Here is a 21,266-nt window from a genome sequence, read left to right on the forward strand (position 1 = left end):
AGCGTGATTTACAACATGTCGACCTAAAACCATCTTGATTATCCTCAGAAGTAGGCAGTTGGCACTGCGGAAGACAAAATATTTCAGCCAGAACTTTCAAATAGGTCAACCTGTTAACCTTGTTCTGATCGACTCTGAGCCTCATTTTTTGAGAAGTATCACAGTGGCGAGGAGGCTGGATTTCTGCCTCCTAAGAGCCAGACCCCTCCGTGTGCATGGGGACAGTGGTGATGGTGGCAGGGGGACCAGAATCTTCCTGGACCACACAGTTCCAGCCCCCCACAGTTAGGTAAGAGATTGCCCCTGGCCTATACCTTGGAAAAGGAAGGGGAGGCCTGCACTGTGAGGTGTGCTGTCTACATCAGGCCTGGTTTGAAATCCTAGTTCTTTACCACCCGGGTGATCTGAGCCTCAGTTTTCTCATCTGAGTAATGAAACAACATATGAAATTTGTCATGAAAATTAAGAAAGATAATGTGTCTGATGCACACCTGGCCCATAGTAGATGCTCAATAAATGCCCCGTTTCCTTGGTCCCCACGGATCTCTCTCAAAGTCTAGACCTGTTCAAGTTTAGTCATATTTTCTTGTCAGATCTTTATCTGCAGAGATAATTAAGGTGATTGAGACTTTGGAATGTTTTCAAATTTATGTTTTATTAGTAGTTCTACTTGGGCAATCTAGATAGGCAGACAGACGGACTCTTTAGTCCTACCAATGCCATACAGCAGAAAATCATTTCCGCTAAATGCACACTTGTGCAGTGAGTGACCCACGCTTGAAGGCAACAAACACATTTAGAGGAGAACAATGAAAGAAGTCCTTCTTGCTCTTTCTCCTGTCAATCTAGTCATCTGCTTGTTTAAACCAAAGACTTTGACCTTTGTATACATCCATGCTTCTTCATTTTAGGTTGAATTTCACAGAAAATGGCAGAGGCTCTGTCGATATTTAAGCATGCTGATTTTTTAGCCAGGACTGGGAGTTCATTTAAACTGACAACATTTGCCACTTAGAAAGAAAATTTAATTCTTCGTGGATTTTTAAATTTATAGGCATACCTCAGAGGTATTGCGGGTTAGGTTTCAGACCACCGCAATAAAGCGAATATTGCAATAAATTTTTTTTGGTTTCCCAGCACATATAGAAATCACATTTACACTATACTGTAGTCCAAGTGTGTAATAGCTTTATGTTTTAAAAAACATGCCTTAATTAAAAATATTTTATTGCTAAAAAATGCTAACCATTATCTAACAACGCAGCGTTTCCACAAGGCTTCAAGGTGTAAAACACAGTATCTGTGAAGCTATAAAGTGAAGCACAAATAAATGAGTTATGCTTGTATATTCCCTGCTGAGACCGATCGCTTCTTTGTCTCCTATTTCAAATCCTTTCTCGAAATGGATGGAATTAATAGCAACAAATATTACATGCACTTGAGAAGGGAGGGTAGGGACCAGGCAGGAGAATTATCACTTATTGAGCACCAGCTCTGTCGTGAATACTACACTAAGCACTTTCCATACAACATATCATATGTGCTCATAGCAGAAGGTAGTATCATCCCTATTTTACAAATGATGAAACTGAAGCTCAGAGGGTTACCTACCTTGTCTAGAGCCACACAAAGCTGGGATTTGAACCTGGGGACTCCCAAACACACCCTCTTTCCCCCTCCCCATCTCCAGGGTGTGTAGGTGGGCAGGGAGGGTTCACTTTCTTAGTGCATCGGTCACTCTATCCCCCCAACTAGAGAGGTAGTTAAGTGTTGTTTTGCTTCATAAAAAAGAAAAATAGCTTTGAAGTCTTCTAAGATAAGCCACAGTTTTCCTACAGTCGGAAAACGTCAGCTGTCAAGCTCTGAAAGTGCCTCCTTTGTCTCCCAGCTATTGTTAACCGTGATGGCACCCGGTACACCAAGAAAGGGGAATACAGAACTAACCCCGACGACATCAACCCCAGCACCGCTCCCGAGGAGGACATGAGCAGTGGATCCTCCAGTGAGAGAAGCACTTCAGGGGGCTACAACATCTTCCACACCCATCTTCCAACCGTGTACCCGACCGCGGACCAAGATAGTCCCTGGGTCTCCAGCAACCCAGAGACTACCCCGACTACCAGTAAGGAGAATGAATCACTGTGCTTTCCAATAGCGATTCGTTTGCAAAAAACGTCTCTGCTCTTTCCTGAGCGATCCGCACTCACGCGTTGATTGCCTCCGTCTCTAGAAGGTGGTGACATCATCTGGGGAGGCGGGCTGCCGTGGTTGTCAGTGCACCGTATACATTGACGGCTACTGCCTACCTTTTTTTTTTTTTGCCTCTACGAGAAGTACCATATTGGAAGTTTTTCAGAAGAACTTCCCTTGTTCTCTTGTCCCAGAGATACGGTGACAATTCAAGCCTGATGCAGAGCTATTTTCATTTTTGCATGTTTCCTTCTTGTTCGTATCCATCTGTGGATAAGATTGTTTTCATAAAGTTGTGATCATAGCGTAAGCATGCCATTTCATCTGCTACTTTTCTCCATTTAATTTTATATTTGTAGGTTTTAACCTGATTTATATTCATATTATTAATTGAGTAATAATTAGTTGTATTCACCACCCATGATTTGCTAAACAATTCCTTTGTTTTTGGTCTAAGGAAGCATACCTGAAGGAGTTATCTGATCAAATTAATCTGCTTAAGAGTTTGCTATCCCAGCTGGTAGGGGAAGGTTCTTAATTCTTGCTTGGTTATGTGGGTAGCGTTACTTTGGGACAGCTAGAGTGCAAATATGTAAACACTGCGTTAGATTTCTTTGGGTTTTTAGCCCCGGTGCTTCAGTTTCATTGGAAAGTGTTTACATTTTCCCCTTGTCTCCTTCTCTGCTTCCTTCTTTGCTTTTCCCCTATGGTTTGTTTTAAAACAGGTTTCCGGATGGGCTGCGTTCCTTCTGTGGAGGATTATTCACGCTCAAATAGGGCATCTGCCTCTTGAGCAGCTTTCCTAGTATGGTGTGGATTTTCTCTCTTCCTGGCTATGGCTCTTGAGGGGTGGAACTCGGGTCTTCAAAGAGTGTGGCAGAAATTTACTGGTTTGCAAATGCTCTAGACGGGGCCCTTTTCTATTCCTCATCACCCAGAAGCCAGGGAAATCACCAGAGCACTAGGATTTTTTTTTAAACATCTTTATTGGAGTATAATTGCTTTACAGTGGTGTGTTTCTGCTTTATAACAAAGTGAATCAGCTATACATATACATATATCCCCATATCTCCTCCCTCTTGCGTCTCCCTCCCACCCTCTGTATCCCACCTCTCTAGGTGGTCACAAAGCACTGAGCTGATCTCCCTGTGCTATGCGGCTGCTTCCCACTAGCTATCTATTTTACATTTGGTAGTACATATATGTCAATGCCACTCTCTCACTTCGTCCCAGCTTACCCTTCCCATTCCCTGTGTCCTCAAGTCCATTCTCTACGTCTGCGTCTTTATTCCTGTCCTGCCCCTAGGTTCTTCAGAACCTTTTTTTTTTTTTTTAGATTCCATATATATGTTAGCATACGGTATTTTTCTCTTTCTGACTTACTTCACTCTGTATGACATTCTCTAGGTCCATCCACCTCTCTACAAATAACTCAATTTTGTTTCTTTTTATGGCTGAGTAATATTCCATTGTATATATGTGCCACATCTTTATCCATTCATCTGTCAATGAACACTTAGGTTTTAATGTAAGGTTACTTTCTCAACTGTGTCTTAAATTTCTGTTAGCATGTTGCTGAGAAGGGTGATACAAGTAGGGTTGGGTTCTGGTCATTCTCCTCAGATTCTTTGAAACATTTCAAAAAGCAGATATTTTCAAACTTCCCATGATTTCCCAGATTATCGGCTCTCCAAAGATTGTGTCACTGTATTGTCTGTAATTCCATGGACAACCCTTCTCAAGAGAAGCTTCTGCAAACCAGGCAGGTGGGGCTGCTAGTTACTTGCTGCTTCTTGAGTTCCCTGCCTTCGTAAAGTAGCCACATTGAAGGGGTTTATCATCAGGACACGCAATTTTGTCAGATGTTGGCAAACGCAACAACTAGTGGTCTCAGCAGGAAGCAGATCGGGTCTATCCTAAAGTACCATTTCCCACCAAAGAAGAAAATAGTGACAAAATATATCTTGTGGGAACCAGATGAAATTAACATTCAAGCTGCTAACAGCCTATAGAGAAATAGTATTTCACATGTCCTTTAAAAAAGGCAATGAGGACATTTTATAAACATTCATAGCACATCTTTTAAAGGACCGCACCTCTCCTGCCTTAGTCAGCAAACATATTTTGAAGACCTACTACGTACCAAGCTATTCTAATGCCTGGGACCTATCGGTAAACACCATTAGAAAGTAATATTGAGGAGAAGTAAGGATTAGTAACCTAGTCATTCATTCAACCGGTATTTGAGGTCTTCTCTGTGCAAGACATTGCTCTAGTTACTAGGGACTCAAGGGTTGGACCTACCTTCATGGAGCCTATATACTGTTCAGAAATCAAGGAAATGATTTAGGTAAGTATGTTTACTTAACTACAAATAGTTCAGGATTTGGGTTGAGAAAAGAATTGTGCTTTCCTCCTTCCAGAGCACTTAGTTAAGTTTCAGTAGTTTAGGAAGAGAGAGACTTGTATGTCCAGCAGAGTGAGTCCAGAGCCAACCTGAGAGTCATGGAAGTGCTATAGAACCCAATACAGCAGCACCAAATAAATCAGCTCATGGGAAGAAAGGTGTCAAAGAAAAGATTCAGGTAGAAACTTGAACGTAGCGTATGGTGTACTCAAACAAGTTAGCACTGGTTCATGAATAGACCATAGTTTCTAAGCCCAGTGAGGAGAATCTCAAAACCTCATGAGTGTTGGACTGAGAGTTGGGACTTACCAGGAGGGAGTGATTGCAAATCTCCCCTAATGCGTGCAGGAGGGCAGAGGTCAAGAGAGGGCTGGCTGAGCACAGAGAAGAGTATCTTTGGCTTCTGTGGCTGATTCCATCCTTAAGGGTCCTTAGTGGGTGGCAATAGGGAGAGGGAGTGAGAACGACCATCTGGGTAGGTTTTGACTTCCAGCAGGCTTTCTATTATAAATGTTGTTTTTGGAAGTGCTTTCCTGGAGGTATGTCATCAGCCTTTTTTCTATTGGTGACCTGGAATTCTTTGGAATCCAAAAACTTAAACTAATTCAGGAAGCAGACTCCTGCCTTGGAACGCTCTATTTCCTTGTCTTCTGGGTGTAAAAGAAAAATATATATGTGTGTGTATATTTTTTTTTTTAATTTTTATCATTATTTTTATTTTTTGGTCTGGCATGGTCTACTTGGGTGGGGAAAATTGAAAACTCTGCTGTCTAGGCAGTAGCTATTTTCATTTTCCCCAAATCTCATACACTTCTTTTTAGGAAGACAGAAATAATGCCTATTTCTGTCTTGCTTTTGTATGTTTGCTTCCTGTTCGTCTCTATCTGATGTACTATAGGGTGAGGGTGGCCAGAGTTCTGCATCTTTAATAAAGTTACTGAGGTAAGAATGTGGTGTCTGCAGATTTTCCAAGGGGATGCTCAGGTTTATCTGGGGGCATCAGTGGTGAAATTGGTTCCAATTTCTCTAGTCTATTCTGTGCAAATGTGTCCTTTGTAGCATAGAGCATATTGTGTAGGTAGTTGACATTGGGTGTGTATAGAGTCAAAGCTTTTAACCTGGAGTTCATGGACATCCAGTAGGTTCAATGATAGGCCATAAACTATTTAAGAGCCACCAAAAAAAATATGCAAAACTTTGAGAATACGTATGTGTAGGATCTGGTTTTCGAGGAGAGAAGCTATAACATATCAGATTTTCAAGGGTGCATATGACTCAAAATGGTTTTTAAAAATCTCAGCTGGTTTAGATGTTTATCCTGATGATCTTTGCCATTCTTCCTCTACAGGGAAACATTCTGGACTCAAGTCTAGCTTGAGAGTCAAGTGGGAGATTTTAAATTGCAAAATAGCACCGATTATCCTTTCTCTAATTTGAATAGAGTCCAGAATTTCTCTAACTTGGGCAGTTGTGTTTCTTTTCTGGAAACACATTCTGAATTAGAATTAAAAGTGACAGAAAGTGTTAGATGGATACTTGACAAAGCTTTATCTGATTTCAACACTTTGAATACACACCCTTTGCAAAGTTCCTGCTCAAGTATAAAGCTTGACTTGAGATTAATGAGTGTGGGTGGAACTTTGAAATGCTAGTTGTCATCACAAGCTTCCTGGGTAAAATGATAGACAGATCCAAAAGATACAAGCAAGCACCTCTAAAGATATTCCAAAAATAGATGAATGATCCAGTTCATGGCTGGGTCACCCAATCAGGTAGCTATAAAATATTTTTTCCATCACGGGTTATTCAGTTGCTACTTGGTTTCGTTCTGAGCCTGTATTCAGGGGTCTCAGTTTGAAGAATGGGTAGCACTCTGTGGTTATCCATAAAGAATTTGCATTTCTGATGTTGTCCTAAGATTCTAAGAGACTTTAGGAGACTGGAAAGATAAAATCAGACCTCACTCTTCTCTAATCTTCACTCTATAATATATACATACATTTTATATAGACAGGACTGAGAGTGAAGGTTTTCTAGAAAGACCTCACTAAATGATATTTTCATAATCGATCCAGTTACTTCAGCTGTGCACTCAAACAGCCATACAGCAGCTCAGGAGCAAAATAATTGGATATGGTCCTCGTTTGGTAATTCACAGCCTAAGACTCAGGATCAGACAACAACAGCAATGGCAGGGAAACTGTTATGTCTTTTGCTTATCTGTTGTCCTAAATGCCAAGCCTTTCAATGTTAAGGGAAAGGACACCATTATCATGCCGAAGTTTCCTACTGATGTTCTGTCACCATCCTTAGTGAGAACAGGATCTGGTACCATTTCATTTAACAGAGAGGCCCACTGTCTGGGGACATGACTGGATTCTGCTCAATGTCCTACTTGTTTTCCTTTGGCAACATGCACATAGAATCAGAATTATTTTTCCTTCAGAGCTTCAATTAAGAGATTAATTCAAAACATGTCCTCTTAAAAGAAGTCTATTAGAAAATGCATACTCCTACTTTCCACTGCTCTAATTATCACAGCCAGTAATAATAATAGAGGAAAATATTGATTTACAGATGGAAAGTATAGGCCCTGAACAATTGTTTGGACATCTGATACCTCAACTAGAAAGTGTGGGAAGTGACCTGTTGCTTTATATCAAAATCTAGGCCTCTAAAAAGCTCCCTGGATGTTTGACTGTTAATTCTAAATCACTATAAAGTGTTTTGAGAGTCTGAGAGCTTTTGCGGAAAAAAGATTCAGAGTCTATAACAATGGGATATTATAAGCATATCTTCACTTATTAACTTTCATTGATGGAGGATATGGCCAATATTTCAAAATAATTAAGCATTTTTTATGCAGAAAAAGAGTTATAAAAATGGTCCTTTACATTTGCTTAGCTTATAATACATTGAATAAACTGTATTTTTTATTTTGACAAATACTCCTGTGAGGAAAATAGTACTGATGTTATGTTATGATTGCATATCATACTGATTAAGGTAATGCGACAGAGAGAGAGAGAGAGAGAGAGAGAGAAGCTGCAGAATTTTAAAAATGGTATTTTTAAAATGTTGACAATGTTCATCTTCATAGTACAAACACTGTGAAGGAAAAGGTCTTGTCAGTACTTCATCTTGGGACACTTCTGGGCTTTCTTGATAACTGGAAAAAAGAAATCTAATTCACTTTACTTTTGTACTTGGCGATTTAATGATGGTTTCAGCCTCTCTGCTTGAACTTTTTTCAGTTTTTTATCTACTATTCTCTACTGTTCTTCTGATGCACATCATGGTTGCAGAAATGGCAGTCTTTGGAAGTTTTCAAATCAAGACTCTTGCTTCTGGTCTTGTTAGTGAGATCATTGGGTCACTTCATCTTCGTCTGTCTTTCCTGATTGATTATCCTATTATCAAAAACTGGGTCTCAAAATGTTCTGTTCTGCTTTGCAACATCTAGTGTTGATATAAAAGTGACCATGGGCAAGGCTGCTAGGGAATTTGGACGCCAACTGAAGTGGAATGGCATCTCTTTCAGGCTTCCACCTCATGGGTCCTTCTTCCACGTATCAGGGATTGCTGGGGCTATGTGTGTGGGACTGCTGGCAGAAATGTCATACCCTAAATTCTTGGAGGATGACATCGGTTGACCAAGATAGAATGTGTAGAAGATGATGGGCTAGGACTCATCATCCTTTAGAATCAAAGACTCTCAGATGTGGGGAGGATCTTAAATGGTCTCGTTCCATCAACATTTCTAATCGTTTAATCTCTTACACAATTTTCCTGCTAAGTGCTCTTTCTGATGGTGGGGGTTATAATACTTTCTGTATAATACTGTCATTGTTGGAGAATTCAGATTATTACCTTTTTAAATCTAACATCTGGAAGAATATTGATCTCCCTGAAATTCTCACCACAGGTCCTAGTTTGACCTTTTAGGAACACAAACAAAAATTTAATCCCTTGTTTATGTTATAGCCTTTCAAAATTCAAAGACAGTTCTCATGCTGTCCTCGAGACTTCTCTCTTGTTTAATCAGACTAACTTCAGACAAGTCAAGGTCTGTCCAGCACAGCTTTTTCATCTTCAAGATGAGGAGCATGAACCAGATGCTGTTTAAGGTCCTTCCGTCTCTGACATTCTATGAACCCTGGTTTGGGCCTTGGAAAGAAATGGAACTTCTGTGCTTTTTCTCTTTCTTTCCGCCATCTGTATCATGTATAGATGACTCTTGAGTGGTAAAAGAGTGAAAGCACATACAATGCTATTTCTTAGGCACTGATAATTAACCTTTCAACAGTCAATTCAATTATGGTTACAACAGCTTTTTTTCTTGTTTTTTTAATATTTATTTATGGCTGTGTTGGGTCTTCGCTCCTGTGCGAAGGCTTTCTCCAGTTGCGGCAAGCGGGGGCCACTCTTCATCGCAGCGCGCGGGCCTCTCACTGTCGTGGCCTCTCTTGTTGCGGAGCACAGGCTCCAGATGCGCAGGCTCAGTAGTTGTGGCGCACGGGCTTAGTTGCTCCGCGGCATGTGGGATCTTCCCAGACCAGGGCTCGAACTCGTGTCCCCTGCATTGGCAGGCAGATTCTCAACCACTGCACCACCAAGGAAGCCCACAACAGCTTTGATGAGCACTAGTGGTACAACTTCCAAAACAGCAACCAAGAGGCAAGAAGTCCAGGATTGGTTTTCTTGGTGGTTTCAGCCATCAACATCCAAGATTCATCTTCACACCACAACAATTATGGCTGGTAATGAGTTATTATTATCTCATTTCATATGTTTTCTTGGCAGTCTTCAATAATTTTCATTGACTTCGGGGATATTGTCAAAGTCTAAAGTTCATGCTGGTTTCACAAATGTTTTTCATGACTCTGAGATCTATATGTTTGACTTTCTAGTACTAATAAGCAGATTTCTTCTTTCTATTCTATAGAATTAATGTAGCCCAAGAGGAGGCTAATATGGGGGCTGGAAAAGGGGGCTAGGTCTTTCTCAATGACAGAACAAAACTTTGACTCTGAAAGATGTTCTAAAATGACTGAAGTGATAAAAAGTTCTTGACTTTTCATGTGAAAATAAAATAGCATATGTAGAGCTAACAAAAATCTCCATCAATGGAACTGTTTTTGGGATAAATACTCATAGGATGCAAAGATAAATGGTCATTCTGAAAGATAGCATGAATCTCATTCAAAATATAGGAAACCCCTTTCTAGTAAAGAGACATCTACAGTAACCACTGCGAAGAGGTGGAGGCTTTCCATCTCCTTTCCTAGGATTGCATCCAAAAGGGAAAAAGTGAGAATTTTCCCAAATATTGGCTGCAATCCACTCTAGTCAACCTTTTTGGTTGACTAATAAATGCCCCGCAAAATTTCTCTGTTAATTGACTAATTTTTTTTTTTTTTTTTTTGTCTACATGCTGAAGTATTGATGGGAACTGCAGTGTAGCTTTCATTTGCGTTCAAAGCTACAGTAATCGAATGCTAGAGAAGATCAAACCTAATAGCTGGGTGAATAGCAAATAGTGAATACAACTAAGGGATTTTTAGAAATGACTGACGTGTTTAGATTCCAAGGTTTTACTGCAGGTGGCTTGATAAAACAAATAGGCACGTGTGAAACCTTTTCGTTCTATTCTTGACACCCTAGCTTTCATGGCATATGGTTAATAAGTTAATAATAAATGCATCTGAAAGCATGGGGCTGTGTTTATTGGCCTTTTTTTTCTTTTACTTGTTTGGTGGGGTTATGTCCATATTTATTCTTTTAACTTCCTTAAAAAGAGTGTTCAGTTATAAAGATCATAGCCAGTTGTTTTTAGATCTATACATTAGCTTCAGAGACCAGAATATAAGAATTTGGGGTATAGAAGTCAAATCTCTCACTTTCTTCTTATGATCTTGGGAATTCTTTTATACATTCTGTGCCTGATTTTCTTCCTTTGTCAAATGGGTTGCTTGGCATCCAGCTCAGCCACTAATGCAAGTCACCACAACAGGTACGGATTCAAATATCATCTCAGCAGGCTGGGAGCCAACTGAAGAAAATGAAGATGAAAGTGACAGACACCCCAGTTATTCTGGATCAGGCATTGATGATGATGAAGATTTTATCTCCAGCACCAGTAAGAATAATCAATTCCTGTAGAACCACCTATGCCAGGCTTATCGATTAATCTGAGTGATGCCCAAGAGTATCGATCTTAGGAAATAGTTAATATGAAAAATGAGCATAAGCCTATGATCACAGGTTAATTATACCTTGACGAGATTATGAAGGAAAAAACTGATTTTTTTTTAATGGAAGCCAAAATATATTTGGAGGAGAAATGGAAAAAATATCTTTTATAAAATTTCTAATGCCTCAGGTACTTCCCGTTTTGTTTATTTATGTGTTAAAGCTGAGCTATATAACAAAACAGTGCCAATTATTTAAAACAAATAGTGAAACCATTGCATAATAGTATCCAAATTCGTGACAATTATAAAACTTTTTGAGAACAGAGATGGAAATTGAGCTGAAAGGTCCTTAAAAAAAATTTAAAGGTTGGTCTAATATTCTGCCAAATGACTGAGTTTCCTATACATACCTGTCATGATCTGAGATATTGCTGAACCGAGATGAGAATCCTGAACCTGACTCCATCACAGCTCTGCCTTTTTTTTAGAGAAGATGTGCCTTTGAGGTGCTACATGAGCTCTCTCAGGTCACAGAAGTCCTGTCCGTCCAATTGGAAACTGAGGGTTTCATCCCCAAAAAGACAGCACCCCAGGAGGGAGGGGTCCAAAAGCATAGCTTAGGCCTGAGACATCTGAGTATATGACATCGATACAACAAATACTCGAGATGAACTATATGCTTTATATCTAAGCTTTCAAATAGTGTATTCCTTAGTTGGACACCCCTGCAGAGCTTAGAGACCTAACAAAAAAACTCTCTTTAGTTACTTCAAAAAGAAAACCAAATACCCCAAGACACTGGAGCTTTACTGTTATACTGTCTGCTGGGTTCAGGATGTGGCCACATCTTCTAAGTCGGGCATCAGGAAAGATGTGGTCTTGACACTTGAGAAACTAAACCCTCTTGAGTGGCAAGCCAAACAGATCAACCTGAAAATAAATCGTATCATCAAGCTCCAGGGGAAAACTTGCCTTGATATTTTTTCATCTCTGTGGCATATTTTCCGATTTCAGCTCACTTTTCTTCTTGGCACCTGTGCACGTAATTCAGCAGGATGCCCTCTCTCTTCTGTAGGGGTGTGATAACTGCCAGTTTTTCATGCTTATTGAGAATGTAGTTAATGATTCTAAACCTGATTTTATTAACTTGTGAAATAGAGCTGATAGTAGTATAGTTCTGAAAAGAGTTTTGTATTATTTGGGTATCAAAATAAAGTTTGAAAGAATTAGGATGTATTTGCAAATAACCTTTCACAAAAGACATTGATTCTGATTTTGTCATGGTTCTTCTGTCAGGTGCATCTCCTCTTCCAGCCCTATCATTTTGGGTGACAGTATCAGGGCACTGGTGGATGTACGCCCCTTTTTATCTTCGGGGAGCTGCTGTGATGGTGGTTGGTTACCTATGGTGTTTTCTACTGAATGTATGCGTCTTGGTTTTCTTTCATTGGCTATGAATGGCTTGCTCATGAAATGCTTTGTGTTTGATGAGAATACCATAGGTGTTTGATAAATATAAATATTCAGAAATGTATAGCTAAGTCACACGGCTGTTCTAGGTAGATATTCTTTGTTAGAATCATCTATAAGAAAGCTCTGGCTGCTCAGGGTGTTTCTTTCCCCACCAAAACTACTAATAATGTAAACTGGTCATCATGGTATAACTTTTCAGGTATCTACTCTTCAGCCTGAGGATCTACATGTAGCACACTTGGCAGTGTTACAGATTCCTTGGGCTTTCAGTTGCAGAGGGTCATTACAGACTGCATGGACAGGCAAAGCGCTGACGTCTTTGGTTCTCCTTGGTGTAGGGCTGGTGTTTTCAAAGCTGCTCTTCCTCCTGCTGCAGCTTCTTTGGCTGCTTTCTCCAGAAGATCTCATGTTCTGACCCCTACGTGTTCTCTGACAGAATACAAAGGACACTGAGATGCTTAACAGTATGGCTGAATCAAGCTGAAGGCACTCTCTGCTTTCCCTTCATTTCCACTCAACCATCTATACAGCCTGGTATAGATGAATTACTCTATAGACTGAAGAAGGGAGAGATATGCAAAACAAGTGGTGAAGGCTCGAGAAATAACATTCTCCTAATTACTTCAATCATCATTATCACAGTTTCAACCACACCACGGGTTTTTAACCACCCACAACAGAACCAGGATTGGACGCACCTGAGCCCAGGCCATTCGAATCCAGAAGTATCACTTCAGACAACCACAAGGATGACTGGTAATGGGCTACGCATACTTAATTAAAGATTTTTTTTTCCCTCAAAGTCTTTGATGCTGCAAAGGTCAATCATCAGGACACAGTGGGAAATTCAGTTAATATCTCATCACAAATTCTTAGTGAACTTTCATGAGGATACTCAATTCAGCTTAGGAATCATTTGCCAATTATATCATCTGGGCACAAGATATTTTATGTTGCTTCATTATAAAAATGAATAAGTTAAAATGGTTTGTGGTGCTCCTCTTGATAAAGTGGTTGTAGTATAATAACAGGTAATCATTAAGAAATTTCCATGCCTGTTGGTTTTCTCTTGGGAGATATTAGTGAATTCACTCAAAAGTATTAAGAGGAGATACTCAGAGGTACTATTTAGGCATCGAACCATTAGATGGCATGTACTTTAATGAAAAAACAGAACAATCAAAAGTTGGTTGATAAAAAGTCACAGTGTATGTAACCATCATCACAATAGATGTGGACAGAAGTAGCACCAGTGCTTATGGAGAAAAATGGACCCAGGAAACGCACTCTTCTCTCAGTCACCACGGATATCATGATGAAGAGGAGACCCAGCATCCTACAGGCACAAGTAAGAAGGATGGCAGTCATCAATTCTGGTTTAGTTGAGTTAGTGAAGTCACTCCCGAGAATAGGGAAGACCTTTTTGCAGACATTGGCTACATCTTCTATTTCCACACAGTCATTTCTTTTATCCCCAGAGCATGAAAAGCTGCCAAATCTGCACACAATTTCTTAGAAATTGGAATAAAATGCTAACTTGTCAGGGGGCCCAAAAGGCCAAAATGTTTAAAAAGTTAAAATGTTTAAAAATATCTGAGATACAGTTTCTGTGTTAAAGTTTCCCAGAGGTTCCATTTGGGTAATTTGTGTGTTTTTATGGAAATGTATGAAGAAGCATGTGTTCTTTTGATGCTTAGTAGTGGGATCTGGAAAGAAAGCATGACAAGTGCAAGGGTCTTTGGAATTCTTGTTTTCTATAAAGATCTTTGATGAATCCAGTTTCCTTTTCACATTCTGTTCCTCACTGCATTGTAGAAAGGCATCCCTTGTACTCTTTGGAAGAAAGTCAATCGCTCAGATGGTCTATATATGAATTCCTTGACTGTTCTTTTTGTGTTTTTAAGCCCAAGATAACTTGGGGAAGGCTTTGACGCTGTTATTTTTACTTATGTGCAAACATCTCAGGTTTCCTAAAACAATTTCAGGTCTCACTACTGGCCTATGAGGATAGGACAAAAAAAGAAGTAAGAAGTGTATACTCTTCTTTTTTTATCTGTCTCTCGGAGAGATGCCTATGATGTTTGGAATAAAAGAAGCTTTAATTTAGGATAACAGCTTGTAGCATTTTAGAAATTATGGTTCAACCATGATTCTCATAGCCTTGAATACTCCTAAAGCAAAAATGTAAGAAACAATCACTTAGAAGCCAAAGGAGTTTGGGAATCCATGGTTTGAGGAGGTCTTCAGACAACAAAAGAAAAGTTTCAGACATCAGCTAGGACTGAATAGGTTACTGCCTCCTGGGCATTGTACTGAATACACCCAACAGGCCTACATCTCATTATTGACCCCAACAGATTCGATATACGCATGTGGATTATGGGCTGAGTTAACAAAAGAGTCTTCTGATAGAAGAAGGACATAAGAAACAGAATTCTCTTCAGAATGGGATTCTGTACCAGTCCCTTTGGGTCCTAGCAGTGTATTTTAGAAATTATTTAAGGCAGTTTGTACTTAAAAAGTGGAAAACTAAGAGCCTTGGAATTAATGATCCTATTGTCAAAAGATGGGGGGGAGGGCCATGATTACTGGAGGACAGTTGAAAAATAGGACATAACAGAACCTAACAGAGGGAAAGCAGCAGCTGCTGAAGCAATTCTTTTATCAGGACTTGCAAATCATAAGTGATTCTGGTTGGTGATTCTGGGTGTTATCAAAAGAACATTTACAACTTCCAGAAGAGAGTCATTTGCAATGGAAATCCATTACTCTGCTAACCCATATATTGAAGACAACAAGGGGTTACTGGATATTTAAAGGATCATTGTGTTTTATAAAGAGAGAGGTAGAAGTAGTATAGAATAGCGTGTGCGTGTGTGTGTGTGTGTGTGTGTGTGTGCGTGCGCATTTTTTTTCCTTTCTTTTTTTTAAACTTTAAGTATGCAGTCTATGTTTGGGGTTAATTTTTCTTTTTTTTGTAATTACACCCAGTGTTTTCTCTAACTTTATTATTTGTCAGGAGGTAGTGATTTAGTCAGGGGGAGGTAAAACTTAAGATTTTGGGGTTTTTTTTCCCCTTCCTCTGGATAACCAGTTGACCCCAGGAATGTTTTGGCCAACGCAAGGGTGAAACAAGGACAGTACGTTTTATTTTTTAAATGTCTTCGCAATTATCAAATCATACATATTAATTTCTAAAATAATGAAATAAACCAGTTTTACAAGTTGCAAAGTATACTTCAACTTGGCAAGTTTATACAGTCTCATTTTCTTTTTCTTATTTTTAATTGAGGTATAGTTGATATACAGTATTATAACACTCTCATTTACTTGATAAACTAAAACTTTAGTATTAGTCGCTACCGATGAAAATGTCAGTGGCTTTCTGATTTTTACCAAAGGCACCCCGATACAAGTTCATTTCATTCATTACGCCCTTTTTAAAACTGGACAATTACAACACTGAGCGTTTGAAATTTTAAGCCTGTCACACACTCCTACTATTTATATAATGCCAAACACTGGCTGGAAAAGTTTTTCTCCACTGAATTAATTTTCTTAAAAAGTCTTTTTGGCAATTCTAGATGCCCCATAGGCATAACTTCGTAACATGTCAGTGGGGTAGCATCTCAATCATTCCCGGCATCTGTCATGCTGGGCAAATGCACTGCTGGTGTATTTCCAGTGTGTGCAATTATGAGTCATGTGACCACCTTTTGAGAAGGCTTCCTACTGGGCCGATCTTGTCATGGACTCTTATATAATATACTCCTCCCTCCAAAATCACTGAAGACAGGTTAAGTTTTCTCAACGAACAGTTCTCTCAGACAGGATGTATGAGGCCATAGACTCTAGTAAAATAAGAATAATACTGGAATTCATAGACCGTGGTCTGGTCCTAACTTTGTACCAACCTGGCTATATGATTTTGAGCAAATCAAAGCTTCTTTGAGCCCCAGTTTTCCCATGTGAAAAGCTAAAGTATCGGGCCATTTGATTTCTAATATCCCTTTCAGAGTATCAGTGGTGTCTCTCCTTCCTGCTTTCCTTTTCTCCCTTCTCTCCCACATGTATATGCTCTTAAGGTAGAAAGATATGTGTTGGTAAGGAAATTAACTGAATAATAACAGCTCACATTTGACATTCTTCTCACAGCCCGGGCACCCCCTACTAGTACAACAGAAGAGACCGCTACCCAGAAAGAGCAGTGGTTTGAGAATGGATGGCCTGGGGAATATCCCCAAATGCCAAAAGAAGACTCTCATTCAACAGCAGGGACAACTGGTAATGGATGGTTTCACAGGCAGACTTGGGTGAAAACTTCCTCTGGGGTTAAGTACTGGGCCTTGAAGACAGTGAACAAGAAGAGTTTGAAGGAAATGTCACAAGATGTTATAGTTCCTTAATCACTTACCATTCAGTCAACACAGAGCCAACCCTTAAGTGCTCGTAACAAATCACCAGAACAGAAATGGATACAGGCACATAAGGAGACACAGAGAATATGCCCTTGCATATGTCACTTTCAGATCTAATTTTGGGCATCCCCTAGTAAGACTATAGCAGGGACTCTGATCTTATAAAATACACCCTTTTCTTTCATAAAGGAATCGCTCTATGATATGGGTCCAGGCTTTACAACACAGTTCTATGAAATCCTGGGCTTGTTAGAAAGCTTTAGGTCAGAACCTCAGTAGTCAAAGAAATGGAGCCAGACATTTTGAGAAAAACACCTGTCTGGTGTCATTTGGTCCTTTGTCATGTTGGAGATTTCGCCTTGAATGTACAGTGTTTTCTTCTTAGATTTATAAAAAACACCCCTTCTCTATATTTGGATTGTGGGACTGGGGAGATTAGACCCAATCTTGTCAACATTTCTAAGTGATGCCAGATAACTTGGCTCTACCAGCTCCTGTGTATGATTCTTTTGTCTGTGTGACAGAAATATTGAAATGCATGCAAGATGCATTCTTGTAAAAGAATGTGAATTCCATATCGTTACTTAATATCAGTGAGAAATATCCCTATGTTTTTACTTGCAATATAGAATGTAATGCATGATGTTCTTCTGGTGTGTGGCAGCTTCTGAATGCATAGCTGGCAGAGCAGTGGATTCAGTGACTGGATATGTGGTGTAGTTGTTGCTAAGGGGCTACTATTGTCATCTTTTCTACCTATACGTCTTCAGTGGCTCAGAGTGAGGCCAAAGCACGTGCTGCATTCTTATATGCCACTGTGCCATAAACCTCATTGTTAGAAGTTGATGCTTCTAATGGATTCCACTCATGCTTTTGAGATGAATGGCATTTACTTTCATGTTTATCTCAAGGGAAGCTGTTACCTGATTCCTTCTCTAAATCACTACTGGCCTAATGTGCATTTCACTGGGACGTGGTTGTCTAGGAATGACATCATGTGTTTGGACTCCTACACTTCCTCCTTTAGGGGATGGTGGCAACATGGTGTGGGTAAAGAATTATTTCTCCTCCATCTTCACTTGATGTCTATAACTTCTAATCTATCCACTGGAGAAGTCGTTAATGCTTTTGTGTCCTCTAGTTCACATGCTGATTGCTAGGAAAATTGAGCATGAATGAACCTATACCTGCTAAAACATTCTGCAACTTCCTGGCCCTCTATATCTGGAAGACGGTTTTATTGTCTTGTATAGAAAATAAAGTCTTTAAAAAAATCAGTGTATCCCTGGCCAAATATCAACTAACACTTTGACAATTGCTTGAACTGCATTGTCACAGCAGCCTCAGCCCATGACAGCCATCCAAATCAAAGAGTGACAACGCAGAGCCAAGAGGACCGTTCCTGGACTTATTTCTCCGACCCAGTCTCACATCCAATGGGACGAGGTCATCAAACAGAAAGAAGGATGGGTAATAATCTCTGAGCTTTTTTATATATTATGTTTTTGAAAGCCCCCAAATGGCTATTTTCCCAGAAATATGCCCTTGGCTTTAGACCAGTCTGCTTTCCTAAGGAACTTTAAGTTTCTTCAAAAATTAGTTTTCTTGGTAAGAGTGATATGCACATGCATCTGAATCTGAAGTCCTAGATGAGAGTGGAGAATTTGGCAGGGAGGTTAAAGAAGGATTAGTCCTAAGATGATGGGAGTAGAAGTCATTTCCTCTGAAGAGGAGCAGTTTCAAGATTTCTTTTCCATTTACTTCTAAGTGCAGGGTTTAAAAAAGAGTGAAGTGATGGATTCAGTGACTGTCTCCATTATAGACCCAAAGATAAAACTTGTCTTTGGTAGAGAAATCTTAGAGATCAAAAACTGATGAGTACTCATTCCAAACAGGTAACTAAAAGGCTCAGAAAATGGTATTAATTACTCTTGCACACTTAGAAATAAATACTATACCCAGTGACTTAGGATTTAGACCACTCTTGTCCATCAATAAATGTTCGTGAATTTAATGAATGGACAACGTTTACACAAGATGGAATCCTTGTTTTCTTAATTAGCATTCTTATTTACCTATAAGCAATTCAAAAACAGAATTAAACAAGAGAGAGTAAGAAAATACTAGCTGGAGTTCTGAAAGAATGGAAGATTGTTATTTTATTTAACAAATTTTTATATTTAAAAGGAATTTTTCCTTTATCAGAACCAGATGACAGCATTCCTGAGAGAATCTGAAAGAGTTGGTAGCAGGTGGTGCCCCTCTTTTCTCAGTGTTTACAAAGTGGAAGAATTCATGTTCCTTACTATATCCATGAATAGAATTATGCAAGTTTTATTTATTTATTTTTAATTTAACAAGATGTCTTGATCACAGAAATGTAACATTCCAAAAAGGGAGATCAAGAAAAGAACCAATATGGGGATATGAATTTTCAGTCGTAGCATTAAATATATTATCTGGGTCCAAACTCCCAAGGGTATACATGACACAAAACTACTGAAATGAGTTCTCAGAATGCAATGATAATGTCTCTTGGTATTGAGTTAAACAAAGTTATCTCCAAAATCAATCTAACAGTTTCTATGGTTTCATTTCTCCAGAACACCCTAACTGTGTTGTACCCAAATATTAGTGATCATATATCCCTTAAAGTACGATCGTCTTAAATATCTGGTAATAGAATTGTATTAACACTTTATGTGCAATGCATTATGGAGACAAACAATGTACACTTAATTCATGGTCCATGCTCTTAAGGAATTTAAAAGTTAGCTAGGAAAAAAAAAACAGTTAGCTTCAAAATAGATCTAACAGTACAAGACAGTAAGTAATAGATGTCAAATGAATGTTGCTAGCAATAAACACAAAAGAAATTCAGAGGACCCCTTGGAGAACATCAGAGAAAGGTAGATTGGATCTGGTTTTTGAAAAATGGAAAAAACCCTGGGTAGTCAGAGAAAAGTAGTTGGAGAAAGTTTTTCTAGGAAGGAAACACATGTAAGGACAGGCTTAAAGGAAGGAAAGCCAAGGAATGAATTTGGCAGAGTGAATGGATCCGTATGTCACAAAGGAAGATGAGTGTGAATGGTGAGGTTGGGGCCGTTATGTTGTGTGGCTGAAGACCCATTACACATTTTATGCACATGGTGGCTAGAGGCTCTGATGATAACCATTGTGGAAAACCAAGCCAGTAAAAGAGCTTCAGAATCAATATTAAGTCTCCATACGGATGAACAGAAAGAGTTTCCGTCAAATTGATGATGTCAGGAACGTTACAATTGGCTTCAACCATGGAATGGTGTGATACCTCTTAAAGGAAAGATGAACAAGAGTGTCTAGAGACCATCAACAGGCAGGACATCTTCTGGGAGAATATCCATTTGGGATTTTGATTTGGATTAGTTAGCCTTTCCTCTTTTTTGAATAATTACTATTACTATTACTACTACTACTATTATTATTATTAAATAATAGAGTCAGCCACGTTTTGTCCTACAAAGATCTTGATACTCTTTTCTTTTAATATGTAAAGGCTGCAGTGTAGACGTGGGTGCCTAATATTCCAGTGTTTCCCTCCGGAGTCATCTGGAGCACATTAAATCTCCCCAGAGGCAGCAGTGTGGGTGGACTTTGGATCCAAGAGCCAGCAATAGTGATGGTGTTTATGGTTTGTGTGACCTCTATTTCACTCAGGACTTATTTCAGCAAAATCATTTTGTGATAGTTATTAGAAACAGCTTCTATAAATATTTCAGTGAAATTTCTGTACCACTCAACATTGTACCTGTTACATTCCAAAGACATTTCCTACTTGTGATTATGGGAAGAATGATTCACTGCCATCCATTGCTTCTTATTCCTTGCCCTAAAATGTTCCTGTAGCCTCCAACCAGATAGTATGGGATGATGATTTTATGTTTTATTTGTACATTCACTTTGTGAAGCGAAAGAGGAGCAAATGAGGGAAAGGGCTGTAGCAAAACTTTTTTGCCACGTCAAGGGGATGTGACAAAATGGTGCCTGAACCAGTGCACTTTGTCTTTTCTCCATGTGTCAGATCGCTTGTGTAGAATGGGACAAGTCACACGTGGGTTATATTTCCATCTGTCTGCAAGGCTTGGGAGACCCATCATGTGCTCATTTAGCATTCTTCCAGATTCAGAAAAAAAAGAACAAAAATTGTAGCTTTTGTACAACTCAGCCTTTAAATGAAAACCAGTTACTTCTTGGGATACTCTTTTGGAGAGATGATAATCCATTTCAATTCTGGAGACGTGAATCAGTATGTGCTTTCTTTCCTCTTATACAGATTTGAATATAAGAATAATTTGTCTCTAGGCCATAAACAACCCTCAGATAGTAGTTAGGAAATCAAGCAATAACGCTGATTTAATTCCTTCAGATATGGACACCAGCCATAGTACAACAACGCTTCAGCCTTCTGCAGATCCAAACACAGGTTTGGTGGAAGACTTGGACAGGACAGGACCTCTTTCAGTGACAACTCGTAAGGATAATGACACTCGGTCTCTATTGATCTGTATTCCTGCTTCAGCTCTTGCTCTCCTCGGCCCCGATGCA

General features: G+C 39.3%; 1 protein-coding gene across 14 annotated transcripts in view; it reads left to right on the forward strand.

The window, feature by feature from the left end:
• The window catches only part of CD44 (CD44 molecule (IN blood group)), an 88,209-nt gene that overhangs the window by 47,378 nt on the left and 19,565 nt on the right, over positions 1–21,266 (forward strand). For 2 of the 14 annotated variants that reach the window (XM_068556653.1, XM_068556652.1), the window contains exons 5-12: positions 1,889–2,122; positions 9,187–9,357; positions 10,611–10,736; positions 12,907–13,020; positions 13,496–13,612; positions 16,420–16,548; positions 18,024–18,152; positions 21,088–21,192. In XM_068556653.1, coding sequence (XP_068412754.1) covers positions 1,889–2,122; positions 9,187–9,357; positions 10,611–10,736; positions 12,907–13,020; positions 13,496–13,612; positions 16,420–16,548; positions 18,024–18,152; positions 21,088–21,192 — 1,125 coding nt within the window. Of the gene's footprint in view, positions 1–1,888; positions 2,123–9,186; positions 9,358–10,610; positions 10,737–12,906; positions 13,021–13,495; positions 13,613–16,419; positions 16,549–18,020; positions 18,153–21,087; positions 21,193–21,266 lie in introns of all 14 variants that reach the window. The other 12 variants (XM_068556663.1, XM_068556651.1, XM_068556664.1 and 9 more) reach the window with 9 other exon arrangements.

This window comes from Eschrichtius robustus, chromosome 11 (genome assembly GCF_028021215.1).
Source record: "Eschrichtius robustus isolate mEscRob2 chromosome 11, mEscRob2.pri, whole genome shotgun sequence".
Classification (NCBI taxonomy): Eukaryota; Metazoa; Chordata; class Mammalia; order Artiodactyla; family Eschrichtiidae; genus Eschrichtius; species Eschrichtius robustus.